The sequence below is a fragment of the Drosophila willistoni genome, unplaced genomic scaffold (genome assembly GCF_018902025.1).
Source record: "Drosophila willistoni isolate 14030-0811.24 unplaced genomic scaffold, UCI_dwil_1.1 Seg169, whole genome shotgun sequence".
NCBI lineage: Eukaryota > Metazoa > Arthropoda > Insecta > Diptera > Drosophilidae > Drosophila > Drosophila willistoni.
The window spans coordinates 2,600,336-2,612,949 of record NW_025814128.1 but is presented as its reverse complement, the minus strand read 5'-3'; the positions used below and the strand labels follow the sequence as shown (position 1 = coordinate 2,612,949).

General features: G+C 39.4%; 1 protein-coding gene across 1 annotated transcript; it reads left to right on the top strand.

Annotated features, from left to right (window-relative positions):
• Positions 1-10,837: 10,837 nt before the first annotated feature.
• LOC124460992 lies at positions 10,838-11,863 on the top strand. Its single transcript, XM_047012583.1, has one exon. The coding sequence runs from the start codon at positions 10,838-10,840 to the stop codon at positions 11,861-11,863; it is 1,026 nt and encodes a 341-aa protein (XP_046868539.1).
• Positions 11,864-12,614: the final 751 nt, after the last annotated feature.

The following is a 12,614-nucleotide window of genomic DNA, read 5'->3' as shown; positions in this document are numbered from 1 at the left end:
TTGGTCAGAATTTACAGCCCTGACAGAAAAGTACCCCTCAGAGAGAACAGTCAGCAACGGACCCAATAGGGAAGCAGCTAACATAATCAAAATTATTAGACAGAGCGCAAACATAGCCATCTCCCAATCCAACCCTAATTTCAATCATAAATACACCGTGGTGGAGTAAGAAGCTACAAGATCTCAAAAGTGCAAAAAATAGAGCATGGAACCAACTAAGAAGAAGCATCAGCACTGAAAACGTAATACAGTTCAGGAAAGCTAAGGCAATTTTTAGAAAGGATTTTAAAGAGGCTAAGCGTATCTAGCTGCAGAAATTCACAGCTGAAATTAACCCTAGTTCTACTCCCTCCAGAATTTGGAACAATATTAACTTATTTTGTGGTAGAAAAACTTCGCGTGAAATACACTGCCTAACATCCCCATCCGACCCATCAGAAAGTATAACCAATAAAACCGATATCGCTCAGGCATTTGCCTTCCAGTGGTGAGAAGCATCTGCCGATCACAATTTCAGCACGTCTTTTTGTGTACACAAAGACATATCAAAATCATTTCAACCCAACCTCAAAGCATCCACAGAAGCCCAAGTGTTGGAATGTGACATAAAACGTATGGAATTCATCTGAAGGGGAAGACTCCAGGTCTTGACCGAATCTCGAATGTTAAAAAACCTCTCTCCAGGCATCTCTCATCGCCTTATTAATCTGTACAACAACATCCTAAACAAGTACATCCCAAAAAACTTCAACAATAGCCTCGTAGTCCCCATCCATAAGCCCAACACCCCCAAAATATAAATCAACTCTTATAGACCTATTTCACTAAACTCTTGTATCTCAAAAGTCCTTGACAAGATCATTTCAAATCGACTTTGGTGGCTTGCTACAAATAGCAAGCTGCTAGATAGTCGGCAACTTGGTTTTCGAAAGGGTATATCGGTATCTGAATGTCTAGCTATGCTAGACTATCCTGACTATTCCTGACAAACCGCCGAATTAAGGTGCAAATTAATAACCACTCATCAGAGTTTAAGCCCCTCTACAACGGCGTACCGCAGGGTTCTCCCCTGTCAGTGATCCTTTTTCTAATAGCCTACAACAGACTATGTCGTACCAACTCTGTCCACAAATGCTTTGATTTTTTCTCTTATGCCGACGGCTTTACAATAATTAAAAAAATTTAAAAGAACTTAAATGTACTAAACATTAATCCTTTAATCACTGATATCTTAAACTGGTGCAAGTATTCGGGAGCGAAACTCTCAGTACATAAATGCAAAGATATGCATGTCTGCCGTAAAACCAGATGCCGTAAAACCAGATGCAATTTCCAATTATCCTCCCAGACCTACAGACTAACGCCAAGCAAAAGTATAAGAATCCTAGGATTAACAATCTCTGAGATATACAAGTGGAAAGAGCATATAGACATGCTAACAGTGCAAATGGCACAAAGATTGAACATAATAAAGTGTCTCTCTAATCAAAATTATAATTGCGACACTAGATCTCTTATCAATACTATAAACGCGTTGATTATGTCAAAGATAGATTATAGCCTACATTTCTATGGAAATTGCTCCTCAGCTTCTAAGAATAAGCTAAAATCATTGAACCATTCCGCACTAAGAAAAGCATTTGCAGCATTTCGTTCAACCCCTATCAAGCAGAGATATTGCCTTTTGAATCGAGATTCAAACTATCAATAATGTAGCAAAAATGTACAAATCTTTGATGCTAGTATCGAACACTCCTTTACAGAAAATTCTAAACAGGATTAAGAATGCGAAGAAAACTCCCAGAATCCCATCTTCCTTGCATACAGCAATAAACTTCTGCATAGAAAATGGTTTAATGTTTACGCCACCAAGACCAAGAATACAAAAAAATCCCCCATGGCTCTTTATTAAGAAAACCCTAAACCTTTCTTTACACTACACAACCAAGTCATCAACTTCGTCCATAAAATACCAAAAGAAGTTTCTCAGCCTTAAAGAAGATCTGACGGATTACAAGTTCATATACACAGACGGGTCAAAATCCAACCTAGGAGTGTCCTATAGCATAACAACAGAGACCGAGATTATTAAAACCGCCATATTACCACTCCACTCCTCGAACTACACGGCAGAAGCAGCAGCGATTTTAGCTGCCTGCACTTACGCCCAAAGCTTGAACCACCCGAGTGCAACATGCTCGGACTCTCTGTCAGCCATCCAAGCAGTAGTTCAAACAAGTAATCAAAACCCGTATACAACAACGACCCGCGATATTCTGACACACCAATACCCAAAAATAATCCTAGTATGGGTCCCGGGCCACACAGGTATTCAGGGAAACGAAACAGCGGACATGGCCACCAAACAAGCTCACCAATTCCCAAATATAATAGAGTCCAATATGTATTGCAAAGATGAAATAAACTACATTAATAGTACTTTCAAAGGATACAGTAGGGATTTATGGCTAAAAACATCAGACCATTACAGGAGAGTCAACCTAAGTCAAACCACAGCGAAGGACTCACAAATAAAAATAGAAAACCCCATCACTAGGGTCGACTTCGTCAAATTCCAAAGACTCCCGTTTGGACATACACGCCTCACCCATGAGTTTCTCTTTAAGAAAGAACTTCCACCACAGTGTGCTGAATGCAACAGACACAACACAGTCCTCCATATAATCATAGATTGTACCAAATACAATCCAATAAGAAAGAAATACCTTTCCTCTAATCATCTCGACTCCCTTAACAACTCCAACGTCCCTTTCATTAAACAATTCCTCCAAGAAGCAAACCTATCCCATCTTATATAATCATCTGGATCAAAGTTACCAAAATATCAACTTTCTACAATACAAATTAGACTTTGTACATATACACATATACATCTATAATCCTGTAAATATATTTCTAACTAATTAGCACAATTTTATCTTAAGGCCTAGTAGCTACAGCTAGATTCAAGAATTGTCCGTTATTTGCAATTACGGTTTCAATTCAGACTATAAATAAATAAATAAATATGTCTCCGACTTATTGAAGTATTTTGGTATTCCATAATGCTCGTGAATAAATATCATTTATAATGTTTCAGTAAAAGTCGTGGAAGTCTTCCTTCTGGAAGAGCGGTGAGCTAAATTGTGTTGGAATTTTCCAGAATATTGCGACAGGTAAATCATTGGTTGGGAGAGCTTCCCTAGTCGTGTAACACTAATATACTCTTTTTCTGTATCTTTCTAGTTCATCTCTTTTGTTTCACTAATTGTGTAATATTCGTGCTCTATGAATTTTGTTTTATTTTATGTACTACGGGTGTATTAAGTACTGCTGGTCCAAAGAAACCCCCAAATACTGTTTGCTAGCCGACAGCCAGAAGTCCCACCCGGACCAAACTTCTCGATACATTAAGCCCGTAGGTGTTGGCTTCGGCTTAATCTGCGGTACTCTTGCCCATCATAACATCTGGTGATTAGGGATTGCGAGAGAGACTACCTATATAGGCTGAACCTGACCTCTTCTTGGATCAAAGAAAATTCTTTGACTACATGATCTGGATTCATTTTGGGTTGTGTACATTACATCATATAATGATTTTGCTCGCACTCAATCAATGAGCAGTTTTTTTCGATTTAGTTTTATCTGCTCATTCCCTGACCTTTTAACCTGAATGAAAATTCAAAAAGTCTTGTGATGTCTTTGTGAAGTTTCGATAGTTCTATGTGTCGCTGTGTGAATTTGTGGAGAGTAAGATTAATTAAATTTGTGGCAAAATGGGACGTGAAACGAATAAAACAGTGCACCAATTTTTTAAGTATGATACTAAAGAAAAAAATCTACTTATAAAGTGAAGTTAGCAGGTATTCACTCCACTTATTTAGAACGCCATTTGTCTACCAAACATGGTGAACAATTTAAGGAATGCATGTTCGAAAAGGAAAAAAAAAACCAAGAATGCTGCTTAGAACGAAATCGATTGTGTTTGATTTATTTGGTTGTTCTCGTAGGTATAGTTTAGGGAAAAAAACTTTCAACAGTTATTTGAGAGCTATGCCTATTCTATAAAAATACTTAATTCAACAATATAAATAAAAACAAAACAAAAACTTAATTTCGAAGCTGTTATACAAATTTGATCAAGATCGAATGACAGTAAAACAAAAGACTTTGTTACTTTGACGCAATTGCTTGTAGTTTAAATTGAACTTTTGTTAGTTGAATATACCTGTTAATGACTGTGCCAGATTTGATTAATATCGTGTGACTATATAATATAGCTCCCATAGGATGTAGTGTGATGGCGCTATCTTAAACGTCTATACGTTGATGCGTACAATCAAAAAAAAAAAGTTTCTGCTCTCTGATCGTGTTTTTGCATAGCTCCTGAGTTTTTATTAATATTTATTGTTTTCTCTCAGGTTTTAATTGTGCTTAGTTTGTTTACGCTTTCCCTGGTGTTGTTTGCTTGACACCCTCGTGTTTTATTTCCACAATTCGCCAAATTAAATAGCTTAAACAGTTTTTCTGTTTCGTGATTAGTGTTTGGTGCATTTAATTTTTTTCTTTTTATTTTTTTCTCTCTCGTCATTGCTTCTGCAGTTGCTCCCCTCATCGCCCCCATCTTACCATCAGTGCTAGTGGCTTTGTAGTTCTATCTGCTTTGTGCTTGTGCTCAGCTTCTCTCCCGCGTAATCACTTTTGTAAGGCCGCCTCTCAAAGCTCGGCTTATAACTGTTCTTGCACTCTCTCTTGTGCTGTGCACTCTAGCTGTTCTCTTTGTTTTATTTGTAATTATTGATTTCTTATCGATAATTATCTTTGTGCTGTGTATTTAAATTTTTCTATATATTCTTATATATATAAATTTATTTATTATTTTTTTTTTTTTTTGCCTTGTGTTTCTTTTGGCTTTATAATGGCTTGTTGTCTACCTACTTGCAAGCATTCTGATCGTTTTGATGATCAGTATAGAGCAATATCTTGTTGGCTTTGCGATAATCTTATTCACTTAAAATGTGCTGGCCTCAATGGCCGCGACTACGACAAATTTTCTGGTTTGTCTGTGTCTAAGCCTGAGCTTGGCTTAATGCGCTGGACTTGCCCATCTTGTGCCAGCCAGCAGCTTGATTTTAGCCGTATGTATAGAGATATTCGTTTAAAGTTTCTTTAAACAAACTGGCCAAACAGCTGTCTAACGAGTGTGACTCTAGCGTACATTTATTGTCGCAATTCAAGTTTGTTCTACCTTCTGAGAAGTCGCCCAAGAAATGTACCCTTGAGCTGCCTCGCAAGCAGTCGCCAGCACTCTCTATTACATCGTCTCCCATTTTTGTTTCGCCTACACCATCTTCTTGTCCCTCTTTATGCTCTTCTTTTCAGATTGAAGTACCCATTACAAGCCCTGGTGTACCTCAATCTATCCCTCACGGGAACTCTGATCAATCACAGGATCATGCTGGCTCTCAATCACTTGCGGATCCCAATGCTCCTCCGCTTCCACTAACTGTAGTGCCTCATCGCAAACAATTATTTATTTTTAGGCTTGCTCCTGATACTTCTGAGTCGTCTGTGGCAGCTTACATTAGTAATATATTCCCTGCTAAAGTTTTAATTCAAAAGTTTATGTTTTCTAGGCCTCGCGAAATCTCCTCTTTTAAAATTACAGTACCCAATGTGTATTTCTCAGCTATGGTTGACACTAATTTCTGGCCAGAGGGCCTTGTTGTACACGAGTTTGCGCCCAATAAGCGCTCCCGTCCGTTGCCTGTCCACCTTCCTAATTTATCTTCTGCTTCAAAAAACTAATAACGTCTAGTCTTTGCATTCATTATCAAAATGTAAGAGGACTTCTTACCAAGCTCTCGAATCTGTTCTGTGATAGCCAAACCTTTTCGGCTGACATATTAGCTTTCTCTGAAACTTGGCTTAACTCCTCTGTTTTGGATAATGAAATTCTTTCTAATAACTTTATTTCTAATAGGCTTGATGGTGTTGGTCGTCGTGGCGGTGGAGTACTCATTGCTGTTAACTCGAATCTGTGTTCAAGTGTTGTGCCGATTGATCTGCCCTTAGGTGTTGAGTTTATTTGCGTCGAAATTACATGTTCCAACTTTAGCTAATATATTTCTTGTTCATATATTCCTCCAGCTACTGATATAATGACCTATATGCACCATGCTGATGCTTTGCAAACTATTTTTAATCGTCTTAAAGATCGCGATTTCCTTATAGTTTTTGGTGATTTTAACTTGCCTTATATTTCTTGGCTTGTTGATGATAATCTGTTTTTCTTAATTCCTTCATCTCAACATGTTTTTCTTGATAGCCTACTTGAATGTCCGCTATATCAGTTGAATTCTCTCCTTAACTCTTCTAAAAGAATCCTTGATCTTGTTTTTGTCTCTGATCCCACTGTTAGTGCTGTATCTCGAACACAGCCCCTGGTGAAACCTGAAGATCCTTATCACCCTACCATTGAAGATGTTATTATTTAATAACATCGCAAATTCTCGTCGTAGATGTTTTCGTAAAACAAATTTCAATCTTCTTAATAGCCTTATTTTATATACTTTTAAACACTCAATGCTACAATAATTATATCGTTCGCTGTAGGGTTGAATTTTAACAAGGTTTTAAGGTTGAAAGATTTTACAACTTTGTTAATTCCAAAAGACGCTCTAATGTACTACCCTCCACCTTCAGACTTAATGACCAGACTGCTAATAATGATTCAGATATTGCAGATCTGTTTGCTAAATTTTTTCAGCCGACTTATTCTACTACTGTTTCGGAACCCACACCCTATCCCTTTTCAATCCCACATTTAAATTGTATGTTTTTTCCTAGTATTACTGAAGACTGTATTATCTCTAGCTTGTCATCTATGACGTCTTCCTTCGTTCCCGGTCCTGATAATATACATAGTTGCATCCTTAAAATGTGTTCGAATTCCCTATCTAAGCCTTTATCTCGGTTATTCTTTATATCGAGTGAGACTTGTACCTTTCCCGATATTTGGAAGGAGTCTTTTATTATTCCGCTTTTTTAAAAGGGTAGCAAATCGGATGTTTCTAACTACCGTGGCATTGCCAAACTTTCGGCAATACCAATTATTACGTCTTCCCTTCAACACCTATCCAGATCCACTATTTCTCCTTGTCAGCATGGCTTCATGAAAGGTCGTTCGTCGCTTACTAACCTTTTAAAATTGACTACCCTTGTACCATGGCTTCCATAAAAAGTGTTTAGTAAGGCTTCCGGGACGGTTGATCATTCTATGCTTCTCGCGAAACTTAACATCATGGGTTTTTCCCCAAAACTATTGGCTTGGTTAAAGTAGTATCTTATTGGCAGAACCCAAAAGGTGTCTTTTCGTTCCTCGATATCTAAAACTGTTCGAGTTACGTCAGGTGTACCCCAAGGCAGTCATCTGGGCCCACTGTTATTTACACTGTTTATAATTGATTTGCCTTTGGCCTTGGCTCATTCACGCGTGCTCATGTTTGCAGATGACGTCAAGATTTGTTATTCCTATAATGATCCTTCTTTCCAATAGTACTTGCAATCAGATCGCGATCTGTGATGGGTGCCACGTTAATAAATTACACCTTAATGCCTCTAAGTGTTCTTTTATGACTTTCAGTCGTTTGTCTCCGTTCCTAGCTCATTACTCTATTAAGTCTGTTCTGTTAGATTGTGTACCATCGTTCAAGTACATAAGCGTTATGTTTGACCCAAAACTTTCATTTAATGTTCATATTTCTTCTATTGTCAATAGAGCATGCAGCCTTCTTGGCTTCATTAAACGTTGGTCCAAAGAATTTGATGATCCCTATGTAACAAAGGTTTTATACACTTCGTTAGTTCGCCCTACTCTAGAATATTGCTCGCCATTGTGGAATCCGCAATATGATGTTCACCAGCGTTGTATTGAATCGGTACAGAAGCAATTCCTTAAGTTTGCGTTACGCGGTCTTAATTGGGACCCGAGTCTTCGCCTACCTTCTTATTCTAGCAGACTTCTTCTTATTAATCTTCCTTCACTTTACAACCGTAGGCTCGTTTTTGGCATTCTCTTTCTCCATAAACTAGTCAACGGCGAAGTCATTTCTACAAATTTACTAGTTACGCTATATTTTTGTGTTCCCTCACGTCGGACCAGAAACTTTTTTCCTATTCACCTTAGTAGATGTCTGACTAACTACTCTCTTCATGAACCTTTTCGTGTTCTTTGCCAATCTTTTAACAACCTTTCTCACCTAATTTCTCCTCATCTTTCTGTCACTTCTCTTCGCGCTATACTTTTTAATCATCTACAGCGAAACCAATGATAATATTCTGGACTTGGATTGGCTGCAACTCATCCCTGACCACATTGGCTGTGACTCGGGGCATAGCTGGCACCTTATGCAAATAAAACTCCTTTACCGGGTCGGGGATGTTTAGTTGTGTATATAGCTAAGCCATCTTTTTCAATTAATTACTATCTGTCTTTAGCTTAGCTTTTTCGTCGACTGCTGTGTTAGTTGACGTAAATAAATAAATAAATAAATAAATGCGAAGTACGTTCAAGTGGCTCATACGACACCAGGACATAGCCTGGTGTCACCCCACGGTCGTTCGCGCAGTCGCAGATAATTACGAGCTGTGATAAAATAGAGGTTTTTACTAGAGAAAGAGGGGATTCTGATCTGATTACGGGAAAAAGAAGATTGTAATCAGAGCATAGGACTCGAAAAGGTTCATGCAAAGAATAGTTAGAAATACAGTGGTTTATGGATAGAGGAATAAAATTTCTAGTAGGTCTACGGGGTACAGATAGGTTTAGTTGGTTCATTAGCTCAGGAGAAACTATTTCACCTATTAAAAGTTTGTGAATAAAGATAGCACCAAGCATTACTCTACGATTAATTAAAAAAGGGAGATTGATTAATAAAAGCCTACTGGAGTATGATGGCATATTGATCTTGCGATCCCAATTCCGACCTCGATGAACAAAAAGCAGAAATTTCTTTTGAACAGATTCAATTTTACTTCAATTTTTACTCTAATATAGGACGGATTAATGTGGTATACAGAATTTTTGGTTGTGTACAGATCGTCAAACTCTTTTGACCATCGATTCACAAACCCAAGAACGTTTCTGGTCCATAAGAACACCTAAGTCATTGATAATATCTGACCGCTCTATGGCAGTGTCGTGAAGATAATAAGTTGCTTAATATGGAGGGCCTCTTTGAAATGACACAACTATACATATAGAGCCGTTGAGGTTTAATAGGTTGCGTTTCTGAATGAAATGCATTATTATTGTTAGCATGTAAGAAAATTGAATTGTATTCCATATTGTGAGTGCAGTAAGATAATTATCGAATTGCAGTGTCATACTACCATGAAATTGTTATCGAGTTCGCTATTATCGATATGTAATCGATATCAGATAAAAGCTTAAGCAAAAGAAAAACATTGCATTGACCGTTTGTAATATTATACAAATTGCAAATATATTGAACAATAAATCAAATAGGCGGTATCGCCTTAAACAGTCTTTCTAGGCAGTTGGTTTCCGAACATATAAATATTTGGTCCTTCGAGCCGGATACTAGCTGCTGATTTATTTTGCACGTTGTGTAAAGTTAGACGGTACTATAGTTGGAAGAGACCGTGTCTTACCTGATTCGCAATGCAGACAGTTGTGCAACAATGTGGATACTGCAAATGCCAAATCACGCGGGCTTACCAGAATGCAAATACATTCATCGAGAAAACCCACGCAGGGGCAAATTATGACACACGATTGCAACAACTGCAAGAAAACTACATGCGTTTTCTACAACTCACCGAGGAGTTGAACACCTATGAAGACACTTCGGACTGGGAAGATTCAGACGTGCGGGAGGAGCTGCAATTGGAGTCTGCCAGATCGCTCAACAGTCGCCTTTTTGTAATAGAGGCACGTGAAGGTCGTATCAACCACGTTAACTTGCACTATGAACGGATCAAACTACCAACATTCTCTGGCAATTATGAGGACTGGCAACATTTTTCGGATATGTTTCTTGGTTCTATCGGCGTCGATTCGCATCTCACCAGCTGTCAGAAGTTTCACTATCTGAAATCTTATTTGTCTGGCGTAGCGTTCTCGTTAATTAAACACATTGCCGTGACTAACGATAACTATAGTTAGACTCTGGACAGCGTTACAATAAGAGACATGTAATCATTCGTTCCTTCATTGACAGTTTTTTAAATCTCCCAACGGCATCTGTACTCAACCCTGTCGCGATTCGCAAGCTGGCTGACGGAGCCGATGAAGTAATTCGCGGACTAAGAGCATTAGAGTGTGAGAATCGAGATCCTTGGTTAATTCATGTGCTACTGGCAAAGGTGGACAACAACACTCGTCAAGCATGGGCAGAGCGCAGTAAATATGAGGATTACATCAGCTCTCCCAGCTCAAAACGTGGACATGAGCTCAACGCAATGAACGGAAATTTTGAAGTTACCCTTAGCTGATCCATCATTCGGCACAGTTGGTGCGGTAGATGTCATTTTTGGATCAGATCAGCTCTGGAATACGATCGCACTAAATACAATTTTTGGTTGGACTCTTGCAGGTCCATATAGTACATTCGGTGAAAACCAACCTCTGGCAATCTCTCATCATGTTCACCTGGACCTCGATTCGTAGGTGCGATCGTTTATGGAGATAGATAGCATTCCATCGAAAACATCGACATTGGAGATATTTGATCCAACTGAGCAACACTTTATCACCACTCACACCCGTTCCCAAACTAGCACGTATGTAGTAGAGTACCCATTCAAAACCCCGATGCGACCAATTGGCGAAACCCTCCTACAAGCTATTAGCCGGTTGCAGTCACTAGAACGCAAGTTTAGTCGCGACCCAAGTCTCAAGAGAGAGTATATCGCTTTCATGGACGAGTACCTGAAGAGCGGTCATATGGAAGTACTCAACACGCAGCAGATCGACGAGCAGCCCGACGGTTGTTTCAATCTGCCGCATCACACCGTCTTGAAACCGGAAAGCACCACTACCAAATGCCGAGTGGTGTTTGATGGATCTGGAAAAGATAGTAGCGGAGTGTCACTCAATGAGAGTCTTCACATTGGGCCTCCCATTCAACGTGATCTATTTGGTGTCTGCCTTCGATTCAGACAACATCGTTATGTTTGCTGTTCGGATATAGAAAAGATGTTTCGCAAAATAGAGGTTGCTTCCCATCATACAAACTATCAACGGATTATCTGGCGCAGTTCCACAATGGACCCTATGCAGCATTATCGATTGCGTACTGTTACCTACGGATTGGCGCCTTCACCCTTCTTGGCTGTATGGGTTTTGAAACAATTGGCCATAGATTATGAAGCGAAATATCCACTAGCCGCGCGAGTCCTAGCGCGCGATGCGTACGTGGATGACATTTCAACTGGATGCAATTCAGTTGGCGAACTAATCGAATTAAAATATCAACTGATTTCTTTACTAGATGAAGGAAATTTCAAGTTGAGAAAATGGAGTTCGAATAGCTGGAGTTTCTTGAAGTCAATACCGAAAGAAGATTGTTTACATGGACATGCGTCGATCGAGGACAACGTTAAAGTATTGGGCATTCCTTGGAATCCTGGTCGAGATGAGCTATTGGTTAATACACCGATGATTGCAACCAAACATGCCCCTAGCAAACGGGCGCTATTATCGGATCTGTCAAAAGTCTTCGACCCACTGGTCTTTGATGCGCCTACCACTGTGTTGTTAAAGCTAATATTCCAACAATGCTGGTTCAGCGCTATTAGCTGGGATGACCCAATACCGGAAACTCTTCGAAGGCGATAGCAAGCAATCGTAAAGGAATTACACGTACTATCTCACTGCCGAATTTCACGATACATGGCCGATTCATCGAACTTTGAACTTTGTGGTTTCGCGGATGCATCCACTCAAGCCTATGGCGCTGTAATTTATAGTCGCGTTGGAATACCTATGTTTGTCATTGAGTTGCTGAAATTCTGGAGGAATACCCACGCAGCTGCTGGAACCACGTTCGCTCTGAAGAGAATCCTGCTGACTGCTCATCACGAGGTCTAAGTCCATCTCAGTTGTTGAATCATGAGATATGGTGGAACGGACCTTCATGGATTACCAAACCACAATCGGAATGGCCACTATCTGAACCACAAGGCCAATGCTTTACTGACATGGCGACTGAGGAACGACGGCAGCCAATTTCTGTGCTTCATGAAATGCTTGAGGAGAGCATTCCCGAGTTATTAATCAACAAGTTATCATCCAGGAGCCATCTCTTAAGGGTAACCAGCTTCTGTACCGATTCATTCAGCGACTTAGGTGCAAAGGTACACTCTCCGATAAAACATTCCTTACATATGTTGAGTTACAATCAGCACGATTCCTACTTCTGCAACACGTACAACGAAAGAGCCTTTCCAAGGACTATGAGAAGCTTAATAAACAACAGCCGTTATCAGTTAAATCTTGATTGATTTTGTAGAGCCCATTCCTTGACGAGAGAGGAATTGTACGTGTCGGAGGCCGAATCGAAAGATCATCTCTACACTACAATATAAAG

Coding starts and splice junctions, on each gene's coding strand:
- LOC124460992 (XM_047012583.1), top strand. CDS start 10,838: ATGCGACCAATTGGCGAAACCCTCCTACAAGCTATTAGCCGGTTGCAG.